The sequence below is a fragment of the Epinephelus fuscoguttatus genome, linkage group LG8 (genome assembly GCF_011397635.1).
Source record: "Epinephelus fuscoguttatus linkage group LG8, E.fuscoguttatus.final_Chr_v1".
Classification (NCBI taxonomy): Eukaryota; Metazoa; Chordata; class Actinopteri; order Perciformes; family Serranidae; genus Epinephelus; species Epinephelus fuscoguttatus.
In genome coordinates this window covers 5416149-5442836 of record NC_064759.1, presented here as the reverse complement: position 1 = coordinate 5442836, position 26688 = coordinate 5416149, and the positions used below count along the sequence as shown (strand labels likewise).

The following is a 26688-nucleotide window of genomic DNA, read 5'->3' as shown; positions in this document are numbered from 1 at the left end:
AAGTCATCAACAGCTCCTCCCACTGTGGAAGGCTGCCTCGGGCTAAAAGGGTTCTGCCAATATGTCTACCCTATGAGACGGAAAACTGGGCACCTTGGATCAACTCGCCAATCCAGCTCTGTGTGTCTAAACACTCGCACCTTGCCGGCAAAACGGCCCAACATTCGCCGAAAATCTGGCAGTGTAAAAGGGGCTTTTGAGACAGACAACCATTCACATTCACAGTCACACCTACGGACAATTTAGAGTCACCAATTAACTTGCATGTCTTTGGACTGTGGGAGGAAGCTGGAGCACCTGGAGGAAACCCACGCTGACACGGGGAGAACATGCAAACTCCACACAGAAGGGCCCGGCCGATTGGTGGATCCAAACCCTGAGCCCTTTTGCTGTGAGGCAACATCGTAACCACTGTCTGTCAGTGTTTGTCAGACGCTGTTTGGTTCGTCAGAGACAGGCTGCGAGCTGAGCACCTGCTAATGCGTGCTCACGTTAATCTCTGGTAACTTCAGATCCTGACGTTCAGAGGGCTTTTACCGGGAGCCAATAGTCTGTCAACAAAGGTCTCTTCTTCTCCAAAACAAGAAGCAAGAACTTCTCTTCATGCCTACACATAAAAGATAAATTGAAGTTAATTTATTAAAACCATTACATTTATTTAAGAGAGTACAGGTGTGAGTATTAATTATGCATTCTGTGATTAGACAAATGTAACAAGATGATATTTAGACATTTTGGAAAATAACTGAAAATAAGTGATCAACGGTAACATTTAAAAGTGGCCTGACTGACGCTCTGTGCTGCAGTAAACACTCCACTATCCATCACATCAGTCAGTCTCCATTGTTACCAGCAGCAGGACAGGGGTCAGGAGCTGACTGGGAGTCTCTCTGTCCATTCAGCTTTTGTTCTGGACCTCCTTTCAGTCCTCCAGTGACCGAACAGAGGGTCCAGAACCAGACTGTGAGAGCCCTTCACTGCAGGCTGAGAGTGCGGTCTTGTCATGACAGCTTTGTGAGAACCAGTTTCAGTTTTGGATCGGTCAAAGTTGTAAAACAAAGAGCGAAACGTGATCTGTGTTGTGTCTGAACACAACCAGAGAGGCAGATTCTGCCTGGAGTCTCAACTCAGGGCAAAGAATCCCCCAGAGATGACTACAGGAAAAGCGACAGCAGGTCGAGCCTGTCATGTGTGAGCACTTCATGCAAGGATCCATTGAAAACCGTTTTATTTTAAGACAGGGATGTAGCTACTATTGATCACACCCACATCTTTTTTTTTAAGTTTTAACATTTTTGTTTTTTAGATCAGATTCCAATAATTTGTAACGTGATGTGCCAGCTGGTTTGTTACATCAGACAGACTCCATGTGATCCTGTGATCCCTGGATTCTCCTCTGATTGCATGATATTGTGAGAATCAAGCTGCTGTGCAAAGTTTAAAAAATTCACCTGTTTTAGGAAAAGAAACAAAGTAATTTAGGAGTCTGCACCAGGACTACATACCTGACACCAGCCAATTATGTTTAGAAATAAATGCATAAAAAATATAATACACAGTTAAATTTTTGTCTCTTTTCCTAAAATACTGAGAAATGTTTGGTTGGTGGTGGGTAACAAATGTCTGACAATGGTGGGGCTCTGCTTGAGGAATTTGGATTCACAATCTCAGTGACCCCGGGGCTTTTGGGGCCCCTAGGGTCTTCGGCCTTGTTACCAACCGGCCCTGCTGCTGTTAACACTCCTGATGTGAGCTGGGCGCTGTTGTCTTGTCTGTTACAGCAAAAGATGTAACCTGGGAGTGTTTTGGGGGAACAGATCCAAACTGTGATGAAATGAGTGTTTCTGCTGTGGTTCTCTCTGCAGGCCTCCTCTCACACTTTGGGACTGTTTGTTTCTGCCTCTGGAGTGTTGCCATGGAAACCTGCATTTAACAGCAGGTGAGGGGAGGGAGGAAACTCCACCTCCACCCTCCGATGGCAGCAGTCCGACTTCTTTTTCCTCCTCCTGTCGGAGCGTGAAAGTGAAGCGTGTGTAGAGTAAAAAGAGCAAAGACCGTCAGACTGAACCAGAGTCCTCGCAGTGTTTGGGTTCAGATTGTGTTCGAGGTTCTCCGTCCAGAAGACTACGAATTCAACTCCACAAACTGCTTCCAGATCAGCTCGTTAAACCTGGCTGCTGACACACACACATGAACGCACAGCAGGGTGAACAGGAGCCAGGGCAGATTCCTGTGTGATGGCGTCATGTGCAGCTGTAAGTCCCCGGGGTCCGGACCCGGTCAGGGCGGGTGGAGACGAGGGAGAGGGGGGGCTGAAGTCAAAAAACATGTGCATGTTGTCGTCCTCTGTTGTTTCATTGTTCTCTTGTTCGTTTTTCCAGTTTATGTAAGACTCATGATGTCAGGAGTGGATTAACCCCCTACTGTACCTGATCTCCCTCCAAAGAGAAAACCTACCCAGTGCCCTCCCGCTGAACGACTACCAGCGCCACATCTCCCCTCTGTTAGTTACTTTGTGATAATTTGATAATTGTGGTGATAATAAGCTTAAAGAAGTGAGGCTGGAACAATGTCCTGGACCAGCACCATCAATCTGAGTGAAGAAATATCTCCCCCTCCTTCCTTTACCACCACTGAGGGGCCCTTAAGTTAAGGCCCTTAACCCCAGCTGGGGCCCCCAGGCAGGTTGTCTGCTTTGTAACAATTACCAAACTTGGCGTAGAAGTGTCCCAGATTCTGCACTGGGCGTCTTACACAACACACCACACAAGATTCCTGAAGTTCCTAAATGCCCGACGCTCATTTCTGTTACTGGAAATCCTGTACTCAATTTGGTTCCCAAACGTCCCTTCCTCATTTTGGTTCCCAAACGTCCTTTGCTCATTTTAGTTCCTGAACAGCCCATACTCATTTTAGTTCCCAAATGCCCCTTCCTCATTTCAGTTCTCTAACACCCTGTACTCATTTTAGTTCCAAAATGCTCATACTAATTTTAGTTCCCAAATGCCCCATAGTTATTTTAGTTCCTGAACACCCCAAACTCATTGTAGTTCCCAAATGCCCCTTTCTCATTTTAGTTCCCAAACACCACTTACTCATGTTAGTTACCAAGCATCCTGCAATTATTCCCTTAATGGCCCGCATTTATTTAGTTCCTAAATGCCCCATGCTCATTATAGTCCTGCAAAGCCCTGTACTCATTTTCATTCCTAAACGCCCCAGTCATTTTAGTTCCTGAAAGTCTCATACTATTTTTAGTTCCCGAACACCCCTTACTCATTTCAGGTCCTGAATGCCCCATATTTAAATTCCCAAATGCCCCTTCCTCATATCAATTCCCTAACACCCTTTACTCATTTTAGTTCCCCAACACCCATTCTCATTTTAATTCCTGAATGCCCTATCGTCATTGTAATTCCCATATGTCCACACTTATTTCAGTTCCCAAAGTCCTCGTACTCATTTTAATTACCAAGCGTCCTACAATCATTTCCTTAACGGGCCACATTCATTTAGTTCCTAATGCCTCACGCTCATTATAGTTCCTGCAATGCTTTGTACTCATTGTAGTTCCCAAAAGCCCCATAGTCATTTTAGTTCTGAATGCCTCATACTCATTTTAGTCTCCAAACTCTGCTCAATCCTTATCCTGTCCAAGGCCCTGCACTAATTTTAGATATCAAAAGTCCCAGAATCATTTCCCAAGTAGCCAACATTAATTTTAGTTCCCAAATTGCCCATGCTCATTTTAGTTACCATATGCCCTTTACTCATTTTAGTTTCCAAACACCCTGAACCTTCATTTTAGTTCCTGAGCATCCCCAGCTTGTTTAAGTTTCTAAACATATGTAATCATTTTAGTTCCCAACAGGCCACACTTTTTTACGATCCCAAATGCCTAGTATTCATTTTAGTTCCCCAGTGCCCCACTGTCATTTGGTTCCCAAATGTTCCACTGTTTCCCTTTAGTTCCCTGATGTCCATCTGTCTATCTACATACATATAGATATGTAAAGAAAGACATAGAAATATTGATTTATATGTATACTATGTTGATTAAATATTTTAATCTAGTTTTATTTTAAATATTTTATTTATTTTCAGAGAATGTCTTTAATAAAAAAAAAAACATAAAAACCAAATCATAATTAATTTATTTTTTAAGGAAAAGGCCAATCCATGTTTCTTCTTAAAAGATCAGTTAGTTTAAAAAAAGTAAAAAACAAACAAAAAAAAAAGTAACTCACATAAAATATCCAGAGAATTATCTTTTAATTAATTTCTGTACAGAAAACCACCAACGTCCACTTCCTGTCCACTGAAAGGCTCCTTGACGTGTTGGTGACTCTTATTTTTTTTAATAATACCGACACTTTTCTTTGGTGACAGTAAAACTCTTCAGGGTGAGATACGACTAATTACTTCCTTTAACATTTACTTCCATCCATTAAGTCCCATGATGGCTCTGTTTGGACGCTGCATCTCCTCAGCCGTCTCCCTCGTCCTCGTCGTGAGATCCCATAGGTTGCAGGTCGGGCGGCTCCTCCAGCGCCTCCTGCTGGATGTGTTGGATGGACACAATGCCGGTCAGCAGGGCGTAGCTCAGCATGGCGCCCAGAGCCACCAGAGCTGACAGCAGCTGCTTCCTGCGCTTGTTGGGGACATTATCAAAGTCTCCGCCTTCAGAATGTGTCGTAGAGGATGTTTTCTGACTGTAGCTCTCTGAAAGACAAAGTGGAGGATGTCAGTGAAACGTTTAATATTCTCATTAAAAAATTCTGGTGTTAAGGCCCTGACATTGACCAAAGTCGGGCCGTTGGTGAGCGTCTGCCGCCCTAGTTTTTGCGGTGTGTCCCGCACTGCCGGCACTTCGGCGTCGGCGGCTTTTCGGCTGATTGAGCATGTTGAATTGGCAGCGGAGCTTGTGGGTGAGAGAGATCACTCTGATTGGCTGTTCAGGTTTTATTTCCTCGACCCTGTAGCGAGAGAATCTGCCTGTAGTGAAACCGGGGCTAACCAGTGCTTCCTCCTCAGGCTCCACTTCACTCAGCTGCCCCACAGATCCACTGTTTCTTCCCACTTTAACCTGAATAACAAACTGGGGCTAGCTGGAAGCAGCTGGCGGAGCGTTAGCCGCAGCATGACTGGAGGGAAGCACAGCCAGTTAGCCTCTGCTAGTCTCTGAGCTAGCCCCGGCTCTCCGTTTGGATCCAACCAGAGCACCGAGCCCTGGTTTGTTATTCAGGTTAAAGTGGGAAGAAGCAGCGGGTTTATCGGGCAGCTGAGTGAAGTGGAGCCTGCGGAGGAAACACTGGGACCGTCTGGATGTAATAGTCCGTGGAGGTGCTGCGGTGCTCGGCTGCACAGATAGGAAACCCCTCGGCTGACAGGATGTACCACTCTGTCACTCCGCTTTCTCTCACGCGTACGCACAACGTACGTGCTGCTTGGCCGTCGGATGTAGTCCGTGTGGTGTGTTCAAATGCAACTGACACAGGGCGACGTGAGACGACATAGATGAAGTAACAGTTGGCTTTCGTTGCCGCTAGTTCTTTGATGTCGGTTTGGTGTGTCAGCACCTTTACAGTAAAACAGAAGCAGAATTCATATTTGCATGACAACACAAAACAATAATGCAGGTACCAGTTTTTTATTTGTGAATTGCAGACCCCTTTACTGTTTGTAAACAGTATGAACTTTTTTGGTGGGCGGAGCTTAGCTGGAGGCAATACAATTCTCCACAGACATTAGCTAGCGCTAGCTAGCAAGTTCTGTTGGATTGTTTTAGACGGCTGGTTTTGAGCCATGACTTCTTCTATTCTGGCTCCCAATAACAAAACAAGACGATAGTTTAAGACTCCAGTGTAGCCTACAGCCCTGTGGTAGAGAGTCCTGTTTTGCCTTAAGCTAACAAACTAACGAACTTTAGCTGGGGAGGATTTCTGATTACAAAACACAAAACTAAGTCCATGTCATGGTCTCTGACATTCTGTACACAACCTCATAATGTATTGTAAACATCTGGTGTACACGCTATCGTTAGTTTATTCCACCAAATACATGCATCTATCTGGTGACTGAATATTGGGCCACTTACTTATGTCTTCTACACACTCACTAACAGCACACGGATCTGGAAGTCGGTCACCACCTGTTGTTTAGGTAGCACTCGTGATCTTTGGTGGTGCCCCTGCACTGCTTGACAAGATTTTGCACTTTGCAACACTTACTTTGCCAAACTGTGTGCACACCCTTACGTACATCATCGTTTACAATCTAAAAGGGTCTATAAACACTTCATAAGCTCAGTAATCTTTTCACACAGTTTCCCTCCTTCAAACAAACAATGAGACAATCTGTTGATACGATGTCATTCGGTGATGTCATATAAACCTCATGGAAGTAAACGATGAGAACATGTTGGAGGGAAGTTCAGCTGATCTAAAGTCAGGTGTGTGGTCTCACCTCTGCCGTCTCGGGGGAAGTAGAGCAGCAGGATGTTGCTGCAGAAGTTGCACAGGTTGTCCAGAGACTTCAGATGCTGCTGCAGTTTCCCGTTGGGCAGTTTGGACTTCAAGATGGGCGCCAAGTGACCGAACACGTAGGCATCAAGAGACGAGGGCCTGCAGAGTCACAGAAGGTTCAGTTTTATATTGTTTTATGGTCTCTTTCATGAGTCACACTTTCTATAGCAATATCCAGAAACAGTTAGACGAGATATCTCTTAAATATAAAAGGTGCTGAGTCAAAGACAACCTGGACATTTCATTCAAAAAGCCTCTTCAGTGACCAATCGTGTGATGATTGTTAGAGTGACATTATTGTGTCAGTCCAACTAAAACCTGACTTTTAAAATACATGAAAACGTGTTAGTCTAAATGAAATTGTACTAAATTGAATTTCTCAAAGTCGGACTAACACACCCAGAGAATGCGACTGGGGGTCAATCAGACCCAAACTGGCATAGGTGCTCTGGGCATGCTCCACAGTTTCCGCCCCAAGCTTTGACCAAGAAGTCGAATGGCATTAACTGCGCAACAGACGAAGAAGCTGGTAACAACATGGTGAAATCTACATTCAGAGTGGTGCATTTTTGGACGGACGAGGAGACAAAGTTCATGCTGCGTCTCCTCGTACAGAGCTGCAAAGTTGTCCACTATGATACCAGTTTGTTGCTAGCTAACTGTAGCTAACATGTTTGTCAGTTGTTTGGTCTGTGACATAATAGGACATCGGGAAAAAGGTCCAATACTAACAAGTTAAAAGGGGGCATATCGCACAGTCCAGCTGCCTGCACGTATTCTGCTGGATGAATGAGAACCTTCAACATGTTTGACCCTTTCTTCATTATAAACTGGATGAACTTACGAGTCCCCAAAGAAGAACTTGTGTGAGCCGAGTCGTTGGGAGAGCAGGTTCATGCACTCTGCAGCATCACGGTACAACTGAAAAACACAACAACATTTTAATGTTTGTCTTCAATAGAGATCTGTAGAGAGATGTAATGGTACACAGGAGTCATGGTTCGGTGTGAATTCAGTGCAGCGGAACAAATAATAATGCCGGAGGATCTGTTCTGTTTTTGTTGTTTTTTCTTTATAAACAGAGAGTAGTGCAAGTGTCAAAGAGAGACACAATCCTCCTGCTAGGGACTGAGGTAACATTTGGCCCAGTGGCAACTTTGGTAAATGTTTTTTACTTCTACTGTCTGAGACGCCCACGACAAATCAAATGAGACTGGACAATGAAAGCATAACTACGTACTGCTTTCCATGGAGAGAGGCAGCTTTATCCCAAAACTGAGGCATGGGCGGCCATGACAAGAAAGCACTACTGTGGTTTTAGAAGGTTTGTGAACTACTGCTCTGTTGTGAGCATCTAATTAAAATGAAAGGACTCTCTCCGTTTGTCTGTCAGTCTATCGAGTTTCTTGACAACTGTTCACCCGATTGACTTCACACTTGGCAGGTACGTTTTGCTCAGGAAGCAAGCAATACTGGAGGCCGAGCAATCAGCCTATTCCTAACAGGCAAGTATTGAATGGCACTGTACTAGTTTACAACTAATACCATGAAAATCCTGCTGCTGCGTGTTTTGTGTCCACCAAAGTGTTTTTTTACCCAGCTGAAAATGCCAGTCACTCCTCAGGAAACACCCAGCTGGAAGCGCTTGAGTGCGCTTTGGAGGAGCAGCATATTTTCAGATGAGAGGCTGTGAGTGTGTCTGGTTGCTATGATGAAGAATATCCTTGGAAGTAAAAATGTTGACACAAGGTAGAGTACTTGCTGTGGATGAAGGCTGAAGCACGAAGGGAGAGAGGATGGACCGCTGGTCTGTGTGGGTTCAGTATCAATTTCTCCTCCACTGTTTTTGTTGTTCAGCGATGTGATAGTTGAGCCCCTTTCCCACTGCACAAAAAAACCCACTCAGGCCTTGATCACACAGAAAGTGTTTTAGCAGCCGAAGGTGGCTTTCTGTAATTGTTTTTGATGAGAATGAAGCTTTTTGCTCGCTGTTTTTGTGTCGCTACGCGCCTTGTGTTTCTGTGCTCTAGGAACGTGACATTTTTCTGGGAGCACTCTGAACTGAGGCAGATTGTGATTTGTGATATTGGGCTTTATAAATAAAACTGATTGATTGAAATTGATTGAACTCCTTAAGTTGAAAAAGAGAGGCGGGCCTTTTGTGGTGGTCATTACAGCTAGTTTACAGTTGGTTAACAATGGAGGAGAAACTGGTGGTAGCTGTTGCTGGATACCCAGAGCTATATGATTTTAGAAACCGCAGTTACTACGATCTCAATGGAAAACAGCAGGCGTGGAGGCGAAGCTCCTGGACCAACTGGTGGTGCTCGCCATGATCCACCCTCTTTTTTAGGGTCTCATGTACCACGCAGATCTTTGTTTCCCTGTGCCCAACAAACTGAGCGCTTTCTGTGTGATTGGGGCCTAACACCTGCAAACATCTGGCTTTTGTATGTAATGGGAAGGGTTACAATCAGCCTTCGTGCCCGGGTAAAATGACTCTGCAGCAGTCATGGGAATTTATCAGCTTGGATCAGCACAGGAGGAAACACAACACCCAGCCCCTTTACCGGCAAGCTGCAATGATGCGTCACCATGAACTACCATCCGTCTCCGCCCGAGCAGCGCTCGAATGTCAATCCAAATGTGTCTGCATCAAGTTTGAATAAGTAAGAGATGTATAAGACGATGTAACCACAGTTACAGGCCTACATGCTGCTTTTCACTGTTTACTCACCATTTACTAACACATAACTCTTATCTATTGGGTGAGGGGGAAGGAGTCTATAGCTTATTTTTAGCAGGTTTTCTTGTGTTTAATGAACCCGTGTCCACATGCTAATTTTCGTGGAAAGGGGTAATAGTCTTTGTGGTTGGTTTATTGTCCCACCCCTCCTCCACTGTTTCGATGGCTGGGTAAAAAGTGACAGTGACGAGTGCAGCATTTACCCAACGTAACATTTTTCAACTCTTATAACACCAAACATGCAGCACTCAGCACAGAATTCACACCCTTAGTGTAAATATGCAGCACTCCCATTGAAAAAGAATAAAACAAATATGATAAAAAGCTTTGGTGGACACACCCCCTTGATTCTGGGAATGTATCTCTTCAGAGACTAAAGGTTGGTGTGGTGGATTACTCATCCTGATGGCAGCAAAGAGAGAAAAATCACCAAACACATGAAGAAGAATCCTCAGAACGTCATAACAATCTGTGATTCAGTAGCTGTTAAAGGGACCACTTCACTGACATCATCCATCACTGGATGTTTCCTTTAACCCGATTAGTTCCACAGCTGGTTTCTGCTTCTGAAGAAGCAGCTGAAAACTGTTTCATTTTTTTTTCCTGAGCTCAAAGTGTCTAAAACTAAGTCACCATGGACAGAAACATTTCAGAAAACACATCAATGCCAACCTGACTTTTTCTTCATTCCTGTAAAGTTTTCATGCTGACAGGAACAAATTGTTCTTTAACCACCTTCCTCTGACCTCTGACCTATTTCCACACATCGTTCCATAACTGCAATTTTCCTACAGAAACATTTTTCCTTTCACTGTAAATCGTTCCAAACCACTTCAAGTAGCCTGAACACATGGAAACATGGAGATCCCTGAACGAGCTGGAAAAATGTTGAGCTGCTGCATGTTGATGATGTTACTGCAGCAGATTAAAGTCACATTGTTTCCGTCTCAAGAAACTCAGACAAACACAAAGGAACAAGTGCTTCTCAGACACAACAATTCACTAAGTCTCAAGACAGTTTAATTTTCAGCACTTAAATGTTTCTCAGGTCGCTGCATAAATCCAGAATGGAAACTCTTACAAACACACTTGAGAGGTGAACTTTCCTGCCGCGTCCTCACCTCCTTCTCCAGCTCCTCTCCAGCCTCCAGGCTCTCGTCTCCACGCAACAGTCGCAGTTTTTCCAGCTGACTACGTTGCATCCGCCCCGGCAGGAAGAAGTTCAGAGGGAAAGGCATGTGCTCTGCGTACCAGCGGCGAGTCACATCCACGTAGTTCTTCGGCTCGATCCAGAACGTGTAGATCTACGATGGACAAAATCCATCCTCAACATGTGCGCAGCAGAGTTTCTGTTTCTGTTAATAAATTCATGTTTCATGGACCTAAGAGTGTGTCTGTTTCTCACCAGAGCAGGTTTGAGTTTCTCCTCCAGCAGAGAGATGAAGGCCAGACTGTCAGCTCCCTCCTTGGCCGACAGATCGTAGTCTGCATTGTATTTCTGGAAAACACACATCAGATTTTTAAAACCTCCTGACGCTTAAAGAAAACACAGCAACAGGAGAACACACAGACCTGCTGCTCCCGGTGTCACATGTTGCAGCAGGTGATCAAAACTTCTATAAACGGGCTGACAGAGATACCTGAGTGAAGGTGTCAGTGTTTCAAAGGAACCAGTTCACACCACGTCTAAACTCAAAGTGTCTCTGCTGAAGGACAGGAGCTTCTGAAACAACGACCGTCAGCTCACTCAGTGTAAAAGTCCATAGTACAGGCAGGCAGTCCAAAAATGCATCCGAGGCACTCTGACTGTAGTTAGAAATCCTTTATTAATACATGGATAAACCAACGTGTTTAGACTAGAGGGTCTTCAACAAGGTGAAGGTGACCCTGAACATGCTGACTGTAGTCGTAGTTTTTTATCTTTATATTATTTGCCCCATCCTTGAAAAGCAAGATTGTTTTTTACAACAAACTACATAGGGCCTTAACCCAGTGCAGCACTCCCTATTTTTCCCTCATCAGGAGCTTCTGAAATGTTTCAGTGGACATTTAAACTGTGACGGAGCCAAAGTGCAGCTGTACATTGTGCACATTTAGTCCTATTAGACTACAAGTGTTTTGTTTGTCTTAAGGATGGCACAAGAGGAAAGGTCACAGGGTTCATTTTCTGTGAAACAAGAATGAAATCAGGACATGGAATCAAAATTAAAATTAGATTTTAGTATTTTGATGCCTCTGCACCAGTGATAGCCACAGCTGGAGGCATTATGCTTTCAGATTGTCTGTAGGCCTGTCGCGATATGCGATAAGTCGGTTAACTGCACCGTAAATTAAAAGGGAGACAGTAACTTTTCCAGCCGCGATTAAGAGCGTTCACTGCCGTGCATCGTCTGGCAGCCAGGTGAGTTGGTTCATTAGCATAATGAACGGAGGGGAAAGCTCTTGTCATTGAGTGTCTTTGTCTCTGTGGGGGAGGCGGGGCTATGGGCCACACACACACACACACACACACACACACACACACACACACACACACTGCAATCTTCGTGAGGGGGAGACGAGGCGGAGAAAAAAAAAAAAAAAAGAGTTGAGCGTAAGGGAAAGACAAGGAACTTGTTCCTAAACCAAATGCCACGGCCCCTGTGTGGGAGTGCTTTGGACTAAAACCAAATGACAGAGGGGAGCCCAGTAATTTGGAGTCTATTTTTTTGTATTTACTTATTTATTTTGATATTTTGGACATTTAAATTTTCTTTTTGCAGTCCTAAATATTCTTGTTAAATAAATGTTTATTTCTCTTTAAAAGGGTGTACCTGCATCATTATGCCTTTATTATCACTACATAAGTTTGAAAAATGATCTAAACAACAACAATAATAAAAATGGCCTTAAAAGCACAATATTACGCAATATTATCGCTTATCGCAATAATTTCTGACGCAATTAATCGCCCAGCAAAATTTGTTATCGTGACAGGCCTAGTTGTCCATCAGTCTGTACCATTCTCATAAACGTGGTATCTCAAGAATGCCATGAGGGAATTTTCTCGAATTTGGCACAAACATCCACTTGGACTCAACGATGATCTGATTAGATTTTGGTGGTCAAAGGTCACTGTGACCTTGCATCTGTCTCATTCTCGTGAAAGCGGTATCTCCAGAACACCTTGAGGGAATTTCTTCAAATTTGACACAAACATCCACTTGGACTGAAGAATGAACTCATTAGAATTTGGTGATAAGAGATGAAGGTCATTGTGACCTCACAAAACATGTTTTTGGCCATAATTCAAGAATTTTAATGTAGTGAGTCCTCGGGAGCTACAGGTGGTCATTTGACAGCAGACATTACAATTTAAGATCACAGGAATGTCTTTATTAATATCCTACATGTACATGAATTCAGGTCTATTTTATGAACCTTAAAATATAAGGTTATTGTAGCTGAAACTAACTCTCCAGTCAGGTGCCACTGCAGAAGAAGGCGGTGCAATGATATGACGTATTTAAAAGAACACAATTTAAAAAACCTCGTACAAAGGAACACAATGGATGTATGATAATGGAGAGCACACACAGGACAACAGAAACAGAGTTTTGAACAATTAATATGTGCTTTTGGAGGAGTTCTGCTAACAGCCCTGTCTGCATACATGTGTGTTAAAAGTCTCCAGAGATAACAGAGAGAAAGCTTGCAGAGACGGGACATCATGATCGTCTTGAGGTCTTCATTTATTCACTAAATCCGTTTCCATAGCACTAATAGTCACCTGGTTGCTACCTTTTACAGTACACCAACTTTTCCACCTCCCCCAAGGGTATAAACTTTTCATTGAGAGATTTCTCTGACATTTTTGGTGTTTCCACTCAGGCTTTTATTGAGCAAGTTGAAAAGTTTCACCAGGCGATGCCAGAGGAAATGTGAAATGGTGCCCAAAGTCATCAGAATTCATCCTCTGAGAAGCAGGAATCTGGCCTGTTTTTAAGATCCTCCCTGAATAAAAGTGCAGATTGATTAAGTTCAGCTGAGAGCTGACTGAAGTTTGACTGGAAAAGAAGAATCCTCAGAAACAGAAGTGTGAAGTGTGAATTAATGGGAGTTAAATGTGAAGCCAGCAGTTTTCTCCTCTGAGCTTCTTCAGCAGCTCTCCTGTCGTTGTGGTTTCTGACCAACCTACCGCAGCGTGGAGGCACCGACCATGCTGGGTAATGTGTTCCAGCTGCCTGTTAGCTGCTGAACGCAGGCGGAGGCTCAGAGATGAAGGGAAACTGCAGCTGAAGGTCATGAAGAAAAGACTCAAACACAGAGAGTTGGGTGTTACGGACTCATCTCTCACACCTTGATTCTTCCTCTACAAATGCAGAACAGATTTCTGAGAGAAAGACATGAACATAAAGGTCTGAACAGGTCCTGACTAACTCACAAAGCTCTGTTCAGCTCTCAGTAAGAAAACATAGAGGATGAACATGGTGACACAGATTCTGTAACGAAAATATTCTTTGGAAGTATTTACTGGATACAGTCTGATCCTGCTCTACAAACTTCCGTCTAGCCACTCTGCCATGAAGACTCAAGAGATGGAGTCCTGCTGAGACGGTCATCCCTCTGAACCTCCTTTAAAGTAACTGTTGGGTTCTTCCTGGCTGAGCCTCTTCTTTCCTGGTTACTCAGAAATGCCAGACGGCCAACTCTGGGAAGAGTCCTGGTGGTTCCACACTTCTTAGATTTCACAATTAGGTCACTGTGCTCCTGGGAACACTCAAAACTTCAAAAATAGTTTTATACCATGCCCTGATCTACGCCTCACCGCAATTTTATTATTATCATCATCCATGGCTGGCTACCAGTAAGACAGAGATCCAAAGATATTATGTGAAAGGTTATTCTTTCAGTTTGCTCAACACAATTATCAGGCTACCAAATATGAAAACATGCATGTCACAGAAACAGTACAGAGCCACAGTCAGGTGGAATTCACTGCCAGTGTATATCAATCACAAGAACATTAAGGACTGGTTCAAAGTTTTCCATGACCTCATGACCTGAGGTTGCAGAAACAAGCAGTCGAAATGAGACTCTTCCCAAGGGCGGCCAGGCTCAGCCTTAGAGTTCGGGTAAGGAACTCGGATATCTGGAGGGAGCTCGGAGTAGAGTCGCTGCTCCTTGGCATCAAAAGGGGTCAGTTGAGGTGGTTCGGGCATCTGATCAGGATCATCCTGGGCGCCTTCCGTTAGAGGTGTTCTGGGTACAACCCACTGATAGGAGGCCCCGGGGCAGACCCAGGACACACTGCCGGGATTAAGTATCTTGTCTGGCCTGCGAATGCCTCGGGGTTGGTGACTAAATATATAATTCAAGGCCAGTCGGTGAAGGCTATAAAGAGGCATATAGAATTAGTAGTTATTTGTATGAAGATAAAAATGTCAAGTCTGCTACGAGGTCTTAGGAACTGTGATTGATGTTTAATTCTGTGTTTGTTAAATGCATCACAACTTTGATTCTTTTCTTCACTTGATGTTAAAACAACAAGATGAGGCGTTTTGCTTGCTGTGTTTGTCCGTGATAGTGTGTCCGTGACTGTATGTGTGTGGACCCCAGGAGGAGTAGCCAGTGCTTATGCTGGTGCTAATGGGGATCCAATAAAGAAAGAATGGCTTGAGTTCTGTCCTGACATGCAGTGTGGATTTTGGGACCTTTTATACTCAGGTGTGTGTCTTTTTAAAGTATGTTCAATCAATTCAGGTCGACTCCAGTCAAGTGACACAGCAAAGGGTCTAAATACTGATGTAAATGGTGGGACGGGGACTTAAAAGATTTTATAGATACCAATGCCATCATTGATTCTGCTTATCGGCCTGTTTTTTTTTTTTGTTTTTTTTTTTACAGATTGTCTTACTGATTCCTGATCTATTTTCTATGTGGAAAAAAGCAGGTCTACACAGGCTTTCAACCTCAACACAGCAAGACGCTTCCTTCGCTCATATTCCATGAGGCATGAAATAAAGAATATTTGTACCAGAGTTTACGTCAGACTTCTGGCCAGTATCACATGTGCTTGTCTTGCAGATGAAAAAAATCAATGGGGAAATGATCAGTGGGAAATATGCCACATAAATAAATATATTTATTAATATCATACTAAATAGCCTATTAACATGTGATCTATAAGATATGTTGCCACGACAACTAAATTTATACTAGACCAGATTTTGGGATATTAATGACCAACAGGATAACAGCTATAAAAAAAAAAAGTCTAGCGTAAACCCTGATTTGTGCTGCATTTGTTTTCATTGGTTTTCTTGGTCAAAGAAAAAATCTGCTCAGCATGCCTGCGTGGTGCTAATGTTTGTGTAACATAGCTGTAATGGATGTGCTGCTCAGTCGGGAAGCAGTGGCACTCGTGCGTACAATGTGAAACACATGACGTTCCTGGTATTTCAGCCCATGTTGCGTCGAAGGATGTTTCAGCACAGTGCTGCTGTTTCCACCCTCACTTGAAACGATCATTTTACAGACATTACAAACAGCTGCTGTCATCTCTCTTGGGAACTGGAGGGTAACCGGTTCAATCCCTGTACGGTGCCGGTTTGCCTCTTGGGCACTGTCTAGGTGCCCTTGAGCAAGGCACTGAACCTTCAACTGCTCAGGGCGCCTGTCCAAAGCAGCCCTCTCGCTCTGAAATCTCTCCATTTGATGCATGTATAGGTCCTGTTTGTACATGTGAGTATTTTGGGCCTGTGTAAAAATGAATTTCCCCTCAGGGATTAATAAAGTATATCTTCTTTCTTTTTCTTGAAATGAAGCTACGCTGTGGCCCGTTTCTTCCTCTACATCACGAGTCCCTCTTGTAGCAGGTTTCCAGCAGCGTAGACGCACGAGTTTGATATCACTGTTTTGTAATGTGCAACTATCGGAAACTAGAATTACTGCCTGGTGGTTGTATGCCTCTGCACACCAGTCAAGTTGCACTTAAAGTTTACATCCATGTCTGTGACAACATGGATGCTTCACATGCATCTTCCCCCCGACAGCACAGAAGATCTATACAATGAGAGTGGGCAAAGTGGGCAAAATTAGAGTCACCACTTCAGTATCTGACCAAATGTCTCCCCTTCTGTTCCTGATATATGACGTTGAATAATGGCCAGAAAAGTGTTTTTGCAGAACATCAATATATTCCAGTGAAGTTCACCTTTGACCTTTTGAATATAAAGTGTCATCACTTCATCCTATCAGACATCTGTGTGAAAATGTGTCATAATTAGCATCAGAATTCTTGAGTTGAGTTAAGTAACATTGACCTTTGAGCTTTCACCACCAAAATCTAATCAGTTCATCGCTGAGTCCAAGTGTTTGTGAAAAATCTGGAGAAATTCAAGTTCATATTCTGTATGTAATATGTTGTCACATCCATCAGAGTTCTGCAGTGGAGTCGTAGTAGTTCAGTTTACAGCTGAGCTTTATGAGAACTATCAGCTCTGAAGGAATGTGTCTCTGGCTGCAGCTTCCTGTTGTTAAATGAGTTTTTCCAGTCGGCTGCAGAGCACACACACACACACACACACGCGCGACTAACTGTGTGTTCATGGGTGACATCATTTCTGCACGTACGAAACATGACATCACCACAGTCTGTGTGACTCAATTTTACTTTAAAAAAATAACAATAGAAAATTGTGACATGTAATAATTCAGAATTATATTTTTGCCTCATCTGATCAGTTCACAAATAATATTCTGGAATCTGTCTGATCCACAGCTGAAAAGATCCATAAATATCTATAATACTAAACTGATTATTGAAATCTGATTTTTATTCATCAACAGTTTGACTGAAGGATTAACGATATACTGTGGTGTGTGTATCAGCCCTGATGCATGCTGGGAAGGAGGTGATTACCTGTTTTCTGAGGTGGATGATGATGTCAGAGGGCCTGGACAGAGTCTCTTTCTGATTGGTCCTCAGAGTAGGAAGTGATCCTGTGAAAGAAGAAACAAACAACATTAACAACAACAACAACAACAACAAGTTTCTTCTTCAGGTGTTTCTGAGTGAAACTAAATTTAATGTGTGTGTAGATGACGTCTCACCGCTGGGACTCCTCCAGGGGTTCGACATCTTTCTGAGTTTGAGAGGAGCTCCTGCAAACTGAGCGTAGGCCTGCACAGAGACAGACACAACCACACGTCAACAACACGACAATAACACAACAACCACACGTCAACAACACAACAACCACACGTCAACAACACGACAATAACACAACAACCACACGTCAACAACACAACAACCACACGTCAACAACACAACAACCACACGTCAACAATACGACAATAACACAACAACCACACGTCAATTACACAACAATAACACAACAACCACACATCAATTACACAACAGTAACACAACAACCACACGTCAATTACACAACAGTAACACAACAACCACACGTCAACGACACAACAATAACACAACAACCACACGTCAATTACACAACAATCACACAACAACCACATCTCAACAACACAACAATAACACAACAACGACACGTCAATTACACAACAATCACACAACAACCACACGTCAATTACACAACAACCACATCTCAACGACACAACAATAACACAACAACCACACGTCAATTACACAACAATCACACAACAACCACATCTCAACGACACAACAATAACACAACAACCACACGTCAATTACACAACAATAACACAACAACCACACGTCAACGACACAACAATAACACAACAACCACACGTCAATTACACAACAATCACACAACAACCACATCTCAACGACACAACAATAACACAACAACCACACGTCAATTACACAACAATAACACAACAACCACACGTCAACGACACAACAATAACACAACAACCACACGTCAACGACACAACAATAACACAACAACCACACGTCAATTACACAACAATCACACAACAACCACATCTCAACGACACAACAATAACACAACAACCACACGTCAATTACACAACAATAACACAACAACCACACGCCAGCGACACAACAATAACACAACAACCACACGTCAATTACACAACAGTAACACAACAACCACATCTCAACTACACAACAATAACACAACAATCACACGTCAACTACACAACAATAACACAACAACCACACGTCAACTACACAACAATAACACAACAGTCTTGGGCTTTATAAATAAAATTGATTGATTGATTGATCAACCACACGACAACTACACATCAACCTCACATCAACTACACAACAACTACACAACAACACGCCAACCACACATCAACTACACAACGCATCAACTACACAACACATCAACCACACATCAACTACACAACACGTAAACAAAACAACACATGAAATGCACCACTGTCGCACCACAAATGATGTTAAAGCACACCCTCTGCTGGAATGTTTCATCATATATTAGCTGATCATATTTTGTATTAATAATCTGAATCTGTAAAGTAACTAAATCTGTCAGGTAAATGTAGTGCAGTAAAAAGTATGATATTTCCCTCTAAGATGAAGTGCAGTAAATACCAAGTAGCATAAAATGGTAATACTAAGATAAAGTACAAGAACGTGTAAACTGTAGTTAAGTACAGTACTTAGTTACTCTCCACCAGTCAACACAGTCATGTATTAATGTTTAAAATAGACTCTCTTTGTTAGGTTTGACCAGCAAAAGTACATTCACTTCTTAAAGGTAGAAAAAACTACTATAACGACGAGTACGTATTGAATACAGTATGAAGTGTACATGCTGGATACTGGAATAAATGAGTAAATGTTGGAATGACTCAGTTCTTCTGCAAATAAAAAATAAAAGCTTCATTCTGAGTCGAGAAACTCGTTCAACTTTTACAACCAGAAAAAATGAGGAAGAATTTCCTCATAAATCTGCAGCCGTGAAGACGTTTGTTCCACACGACAGACACACAGCTGACTGAGGGAGAAAGTGTGTGTGTGTGTGCGTGTGTGTGTGTGTGTGCACGTGCGTGCGTGTGTTGGTAAAGTCAACTGAAAAAACAAATCTGCCTTTGCAAAGTTATGAATCAGCTGTTATATTGATGCTTTTATTATTTCATTCAATACTATAAATGTTAACAGAGAATAAAACTGTATGAGTCAGACACTATATGAATTATTGACATTTCCACAGAAGAGGAATTAAATGATTTAAACTTCCATTTAATCGATGTCCCAACAGTGTAGCATGACAGGGGAGAATTGCCAGGTGCTAGACGTTTTTTTCTGCCCACTCCACTGACTTGACTGATGTGTCTGGCATTGTGAAATCAACCAGGTTATGTTCTTGGTTAACATAAAAGAAACAACCCAATCAGTGCCACAGGGGGACTAATGCTGTTGTCAAGCAGTGCACCAGAACCAATAAGGAGTAATGGAGATGGACATTATGGCCAAAATAATAATGATTTTTTTTTTACCAGTATTAAGATCGTGATTATTTATTACAATTATTCATTTTCTTTAAGGACAAAATATTTTTATTGCACTTTCACATTTAAATCACAAGGACACTGTACAAATCTTTGCATATAAATAGCCCCTTTTACACTGCCATTTTTTCTGCGAATGTTGGGCCGTTTTGCCGGCAAGGTGCGAGCGTTTATACACACAGAGCTGGAATGGCGAGTTGATCCGAGGTGCCCAATTTTCCGCCTCGTAGGGTAGACATATTGGCGGAACCTTTTTGGTTTAAAAAGACCGAGGCGGCCTTCTGCAACGGGAGGGGCTGTTGATGACTTGTAGGAGGAGCTGTTGATGACGCTGCACGTGCGAGCCACTGGCGGTGGATAAACAGGAAACAGCTGATAGCAGGAATTAGTGAGCAGCTAGTAGCAAGAGGGAAACACAAACCTGACAGACACTGTAAAGATGAGCAACTGGGGAGACAAGGAATCGCGCGCCCTCCTTGTCCTCGCAAACGAAGAGGCCATTAACCGTCAGATGACGGGGACGGTGAAGAACAGGCTGACTTACGAGAGAATCGCTGAAGGACTGACCAGTCGCGGCTTCCCTCCCACATCACTGTTTACGTCACACACTGAGCTACATGTTTTGTTACTTGCTCACGCCCCCCATTGCCCCGAAAAAGGCGCATTCTGTAAAAAAAAAAGTAGGTAGGCGGCATTTTGCTGCACTCCCTGATTTTGTTTTTATACTGCCAATGCTGAAAAAAGACTGATTGGGCTTTCCTGCAAATTTGCACAATTCCTATATAAAAAGGGCTAATAAGACTCGTCCCTCTTCACAGAGCATCTCCTAAAGCATCTTTAAACAAAATTAGGGATGCACAATAATATCAGCACCCTGCCTCTCGCCTGATGTAGCTGGGATAGGCTCCAGCCCCCCCGCGACCCTCAAGAGGATGAAGCGGTTAGAAGATGAAGATGAATAATATCAGCACGTCATCGGTATCAGCCGACATCTGCTTCAAAATGAACAATAAGAATCAGCCATCATGCTTTTTATTATTTTGCACAGTGAATGATTATTACATACATTTAAAAGTATTATATTTTATATCTCTATCTGGTGGACCATGGAAGAATAGATACAATGGACCTTTATCCTTATAATGATATTGTACCTGTGTTTCATAGAGTGCCTGTTAGCAGGAAAGCTCTTTCAGCTCTGAGCAAAGCGCCATGGCTCCAACAAAAATAGATGAAGCGCATCTGTCCGTCCTGGAAGAGGGATCCCTCCTCAGTTGCTCTTCCTGAGGTTTCTACCGTTTTTTTCCCCCATTAAAGGTTTTTTTTTGGGGAGTTTTTCCTTATCCGCTGTGAAGGTCCAAAGGACAGAGGGATGTTGTATGCTGTAAAGCCATGTGAGGCAAATTGTTATGTGTGATATTGGGCTTTATAAATAAAATTGATTGATTGATTGATCTTTATTAGCATCTGGGACATGCTGCAGCGCTTCTGCTGGAATGGAACCTTTGTAGAGTGTGAACAGCTAAGGTGGCCGCCTGGCGAAGAGCTGCACTCTCAGTAGAAATCAAATGCTGCTGCTGATTTTCTCTGTGCTTATTCTTAAACTTTGTGGCAGGAGACTCTTCAAGCAGAAACCTGCGGGCTGAAAAATAATGCCAACAAGAAGTACCAAAAACTGCAGTTCCTCTAATGGCCACTTGAGGCTGGCTCCAGGAGCAAGTCAGTCCCCACAGACCGCCATGTTAAAGTGCCCAACTTTACAGCTGCAATAAACATGTTGCAAGCCTGGTACAAAATATGGTTTTGGTCTCTGTAGCTAATTCCAATATTCATGACAACTGCGTGGGCTGCATTTTTATATAAGTCATCCAGTTACATTTTATTAAAGCTCAAAGTCACACATATTGGAGGGCGGGTTGCTTTGAGTGACAGGCTGTCCGTCCTCAGCTTCTCCACAGCTCCACCCTCTCGTCCAAATATGGTCCCCTGTGGCTCCAGAAAGCCAAGATGGTGATGGCTGAAATGGCTAACTCCAGGTTTCAAAACAGGAGTCTACAAACCAACACGTCACGTCACTGTGCTCTTCTATTATTTTATAAGGCCCATGGATAGTGCATATGCTGATGGGATTGCATCACCACGTCTTTTAATCTGTTTTTCTTGACAATAGAGCGTCCTCTGTGGCACTGATAACTCATTACTACCATTACTTTGACCAGAAGCTCACCAAGATGTTTCTCTTCTCTATGAGTCCTGTGGTTAACCAGAACAAGCTTCAGAGTCTCGACACAGCTGTACGAGTATAAAATGTATGCGACTCATAATCTATGTGCTAAATATGAATAAACACTGAAATGGGAAATGGCTTTCTTGAGTGTGAATAAATGTTTTCAATCAGACACAGAAACATTTCCTTCATGTTAGCAGACACAAACCCGCTGTTATGCAACAGGTCCAGACTCACTCAGTCCAGCTGTGAGAGTCTAATTATAACTCTGAGAGTTTAACACACTTCCTGCTGGAGACTCAACAACAACAACAACAACAACAGCTAAAGGAAAAGTTCACCTCATCATCTGTCTGTCCGTCCGTCTGAAACAGAAACAGCTCCTCCATCATGATGAGGTCACTCTCACTTTCTCACTTCACCTGAAGCCCCGCCTCCACTCTATACTTTTTCCACATAATACGGATTAATTAGATTTGTGTTAGAAGGAATTACGACTTTGTAAAGACCAGCATGCAGAGCTGCAACAGAACAGATTTAAGAATCTCTTTAAATTGATTTATATTCAGCACAGTGAAGCTCAAACCTCAACAAACAAACAAAAAAAAGGATTTTAAGTATACAATACAGAGACGTTTCCAGACCAGCAGCAGACTGTGGTTCCTGCAGCACTTTGGAAAACCTACCGGTGTGATTCCCAGCAGGCAGCGACAGTTTTCCAACCGCTCCATCATTACCCAGAGTACACTGCTGCTCTGAGCTCAGATCTCCCTCCAACACAAACATGTTCCAATCAGGTTTAATGACTCAGCGGAGCACTGCGGCCCTCAGCAGGGTCTGCAGGCTGCATCACCCTATCCACACTGTCACCAAAGTCTCAGGACCACATCAGTCTGTCTGCAGCAGCAGAGCATTCTGGGTGGTCAAGCCACAACCAATGTCTCCACTTAAAGGACAATTCCGCTGTTTTCAGCCTCATATAGCGGTGCAGTAGAAACAGCTAAAGTTGTTGATGATCACAAACGAACAGCCCTGATCCATACTCGATAACGATGTCAGTTTGGGGTAATTTTGCTTTCAATAATGCAAACAATGCAATACAATACAAAGAGCAGAGGAGCAATTAGGAGCAAGCCGATAAATTACTGATCACTGTGATCAATCAACCAAAGTATGAACAGGACTAACAGCACCAACCACAGCTGCTACATTCATCCTGCTTCTTTATTTCACATTTACAGCTACATTATTGCCTCTTGTCTGCTCTGTCTGTAATAAAATCACCTCGACTGCCTCCTGCTTCACACACTCTGTGATGTCACTTCTGTAACATAATCAATCAGTGTGCACAAAGACCTCAATTGAGGCATATTTCTCTGTGACCAGCACACATACTGAGTGTACTAACATTTTTACACAACAGTGTGAAAAGCAACAGAGTGAGCATGTTTAAGTGTTTAGTCAGAGCAGCATGTCAACACGTCAGCTAGACAGAAAATAAACCAGTGGAAGTCAAGATAAACACAAACAGCAAAGTCAAACAGTGAGAAACAGACAAACAGCACGGTGTTTAACGCTACTGTGGTGCCACCTGGTGGTCATATGAACAATTACAAGCTACATGTCTGATCTGATTAAAACATGCAATGAAATAAACTAGAGCTGCAGCAATTACTTCACTGACAGCAACTAACTGGCAACTATTTTGATAACTGAATAATTGTTTTAGTAATTTATTTTAACCTTTGCTGGTTTCATGATTATTATATTAGAGAATATGATGCTTTTCATTGTCATTCATGATAACAAACTGAACAGGATTTTTGGACGATGGGTCAGATAAAGCAAACTATTTGAAGACGTTACTAAGGACGCATGACAACACTGGCTTTAAAATGGCCTTTAAGAATTGACAAACATGCTTTTTCTTAAAAAGTCAAATAGTCATACCAAAAATTAGAAGAAAGAAAAAACATTGGTTCACAGGGGGAGACAGCGATCGGTCGCATTTTAGCCATTTTTAAGCATTTTTCTGTTGTTATAGCGCCACCCAGTTGCCAATTAGAGTTAAATTTCTCCACTCACCTTTAGGGATGCACCGAAATGAAAATTCGTGGCCGAAGCCGAATAATATTAAATGCTTGGCCGAATACTGAGTACCCAATACCGAATACCACTGTTTAGCTTTTCATTAGTTTTTGCAGATGAACCCCCTCCAGATTAGTGTTGTCACGGTACCAAAATTGGATCCCACTGTACGATACCAATGAAAATATCATGATTCTAAGTAGTATCACGATACCACAGTGAAAATGAGGCAGATGTGCCTTTTGTCATTTATGAAAAGATAAATCACTTTTCTATAATACATCAATGATATTTCAATGGAATAAATTAGTTATTGACTTATTCATACTTCAAAAACAGCATCAATAAGTGATTAACATAGGGGGGATCAAAATAAAATAAATAAATAAATAAATAAATGATATAATTATCATCCAGCCACCCTCCTCCCCCTTCATAAGTAAAGAACAGTCCCTAAAGTGCGGTGAGGTTTGTGGGCCGTGAACGGCTTGTTTCTCCTCTGACACGTCACATACCTGTGTTCGGCTGGCTCGGTTGTTTAGGTACTTCCGGGCAGTCCACACGCCAAGAAGAGGATATTATTGGAGCCGAATTCTCCGTCGCCGGTAAGACGATGGCCGCCGTATTTGACAGGGATACATTACTGTCTGTGTCTGTGACCCCCGTTCAACCCACAACCGGTGGGATTCGCCTTTCGTTTCTGCTGCTGGTTGAAATCTGTAGGCTGCTTGCACAGCGTGCTGAATGATTTAAGCCTATTTTGCTCGCTCAAAACTATTTTTAGTCGCCAATGCGAGTGCAGTGAGGGACGGATCGCCACACTGCCGACATTTTACTCCGCTTGTCACGGCACGCTGTTTGATTGCGTTATCAAAACACGCCGCTATTATTCGGCCTTGCTTTTAACTTATTCCACCGAATACCGAATGTGTGGGGTTTTTTTTACAATATTCGGCCGAATATATTCGGTTACCGAATATTCGGTGCATCCCTAGTCACCTTGAGGCATCCTGTTCTACATATCTACCAAGTTTAGTAAAAATCCATATGGCAGTTAGGCCTAGATAAGAAATGAGCTCTCTAGCGCCCCCATTTTGTTTGATGGGGTCAATAATGGAGGGGTCCCCTCAGATTATGTGTGGTCATATGCCTACAAAGTTGCGTGGTGATGGGTGAAACCCCTGAGATGTTATACACCTTTATGTGATGAGCCACGCCCTCCGCAATATTCATTGCCTTATAGAAGCTCAGTTTTAGGAAGTTTTCCAACTTTTGCCAAGAGGGAACTTTAGATATTGCTCCCTAGATTATGTTCACCCAGTTTCATGCAGATCGCTCAAACTTCCTAGGAAGAGATCCATTTGAAGTGTTTTTCAAAAAATTCAAAATGGCGGAAAATCTATATAAGCGGAAGTTATGGGTTCTTGAGGCTAATGTGTTCCTCATGAGGAGAGGCATCTCTGTGCAAAGTTTCATGTCTCTACGACATACGGGGCATGAGATATGCCCATTCAAAGTTTGACATTTCAATCGGTTGCTATAGCGCCCCCCTTTGGCCAATTGATGTAATATTGCTTCATTGGCATCCTCCCATGACCCTCTACCACTGTGCCAAATTTCACATGGATTGACCAAGTCAGTGAGGAGAAAAACATGGAACAGACACACACACACACAGAGTTTTCGTCATTATATAGTAAGATTATTATCAAACAATAGTGTTTTTCTGACAGTGCTCGTCACAGAGGGGCTGCTAACTATGCAGATATAAAGGGCTGATTCTAAGGTATCGAAAACACAACTATTCATATTTCCAGGTGATTATACACTAAAGAAAACATAGCCTACTTGTTATATTATGTTCTATTTCTGCCAATATAGCCCCCAAATCCTACACACTGGACCTTTAAGTATAACCATATAGGCAGACAGTCTCCTCTCTGATGGTCTGGTCTGCTGATATAGGTCATATAGTGGCATCAGTATTAAACTGAGACTGTTTCAGAAGGTGCTTTAAAATGCATGACGGGAAAATTAAACAAAGAGTTTTTAGCTGTGCATATAGTCAAGAATCTGATGCACATATTGATATTAAGACAAGTATAGATGTAAATATATGATACATGTGTATATTTGTGAATAATCGATTAGTCCAATCGTTGCAGCTCAAGTAACGTTTTGCACGTTGCCTGTGACATCATCACATCAAGGAGGACGTGACGTTTGAAACGGTCGATATTACTGTAAAAGAGAACAATAACTAGTTTAATCAATGCAGAGTTCCACTGACTATTTACCCTGAAGTGACAGGTGAAACGGTTTCTGTCGGTTTACCGTTAATCTGGCGTTCACTGAGTCGTTAGCATGCTAACGCTAGCAGCAGTTACCGTGTGATTGAACCCGTGTTTGTGTGTGTGAATGACACAGAGAGACGGCCGGTGAGCCGGTTCGGTTCGCTGTGGACGGAAACTCACCAGAACCACCAGACAGTCGGTGCTGACGGACGGCAGACCCCAGTCTCCTTCCCAGCAAAACAACTCGTCGGGGGCCGCCATCTTCAGCCGGGACCATAACCTCTCACACCGGAAGCGGAAGTTGAGTCCCGCTGCCGTTGA

General features: G+C 42.9%; 1 protein-coding gene across 1 annotated transcript; it reads right to left on the bottom strand.

Annotated features, from left to right (window-relative positions):
* Positions 1–4255: 4255 nt before the first annotated feature.
* Positions 4256–26653, bottom strand: mtx1a (metaxin 1a). Its single transcript, XM_049582827.1, has 8 exons — positions 26548–26653; positions 17365–17434; positions 17174–17253; positions 10676–10768; positions 10392–10574; positions 7369–7445; positions 6466–6623; positions 4256–4722 (listed from the first exon to the last, which is right to left on the bottom strand). The coding sequence occupies exons 1-8, from the start codon at positions 26626–26628 to the stop codon at positions 4487–4489; spliced, it is 978 nt and encodes a 325-aa protein (XP_049438784.1). The 5' UTR covers positions 26629–26653; the 3' UTR covers positions 4256–4486.
* Positions 26654–26688: the final 35 nt, after the last annotated feature.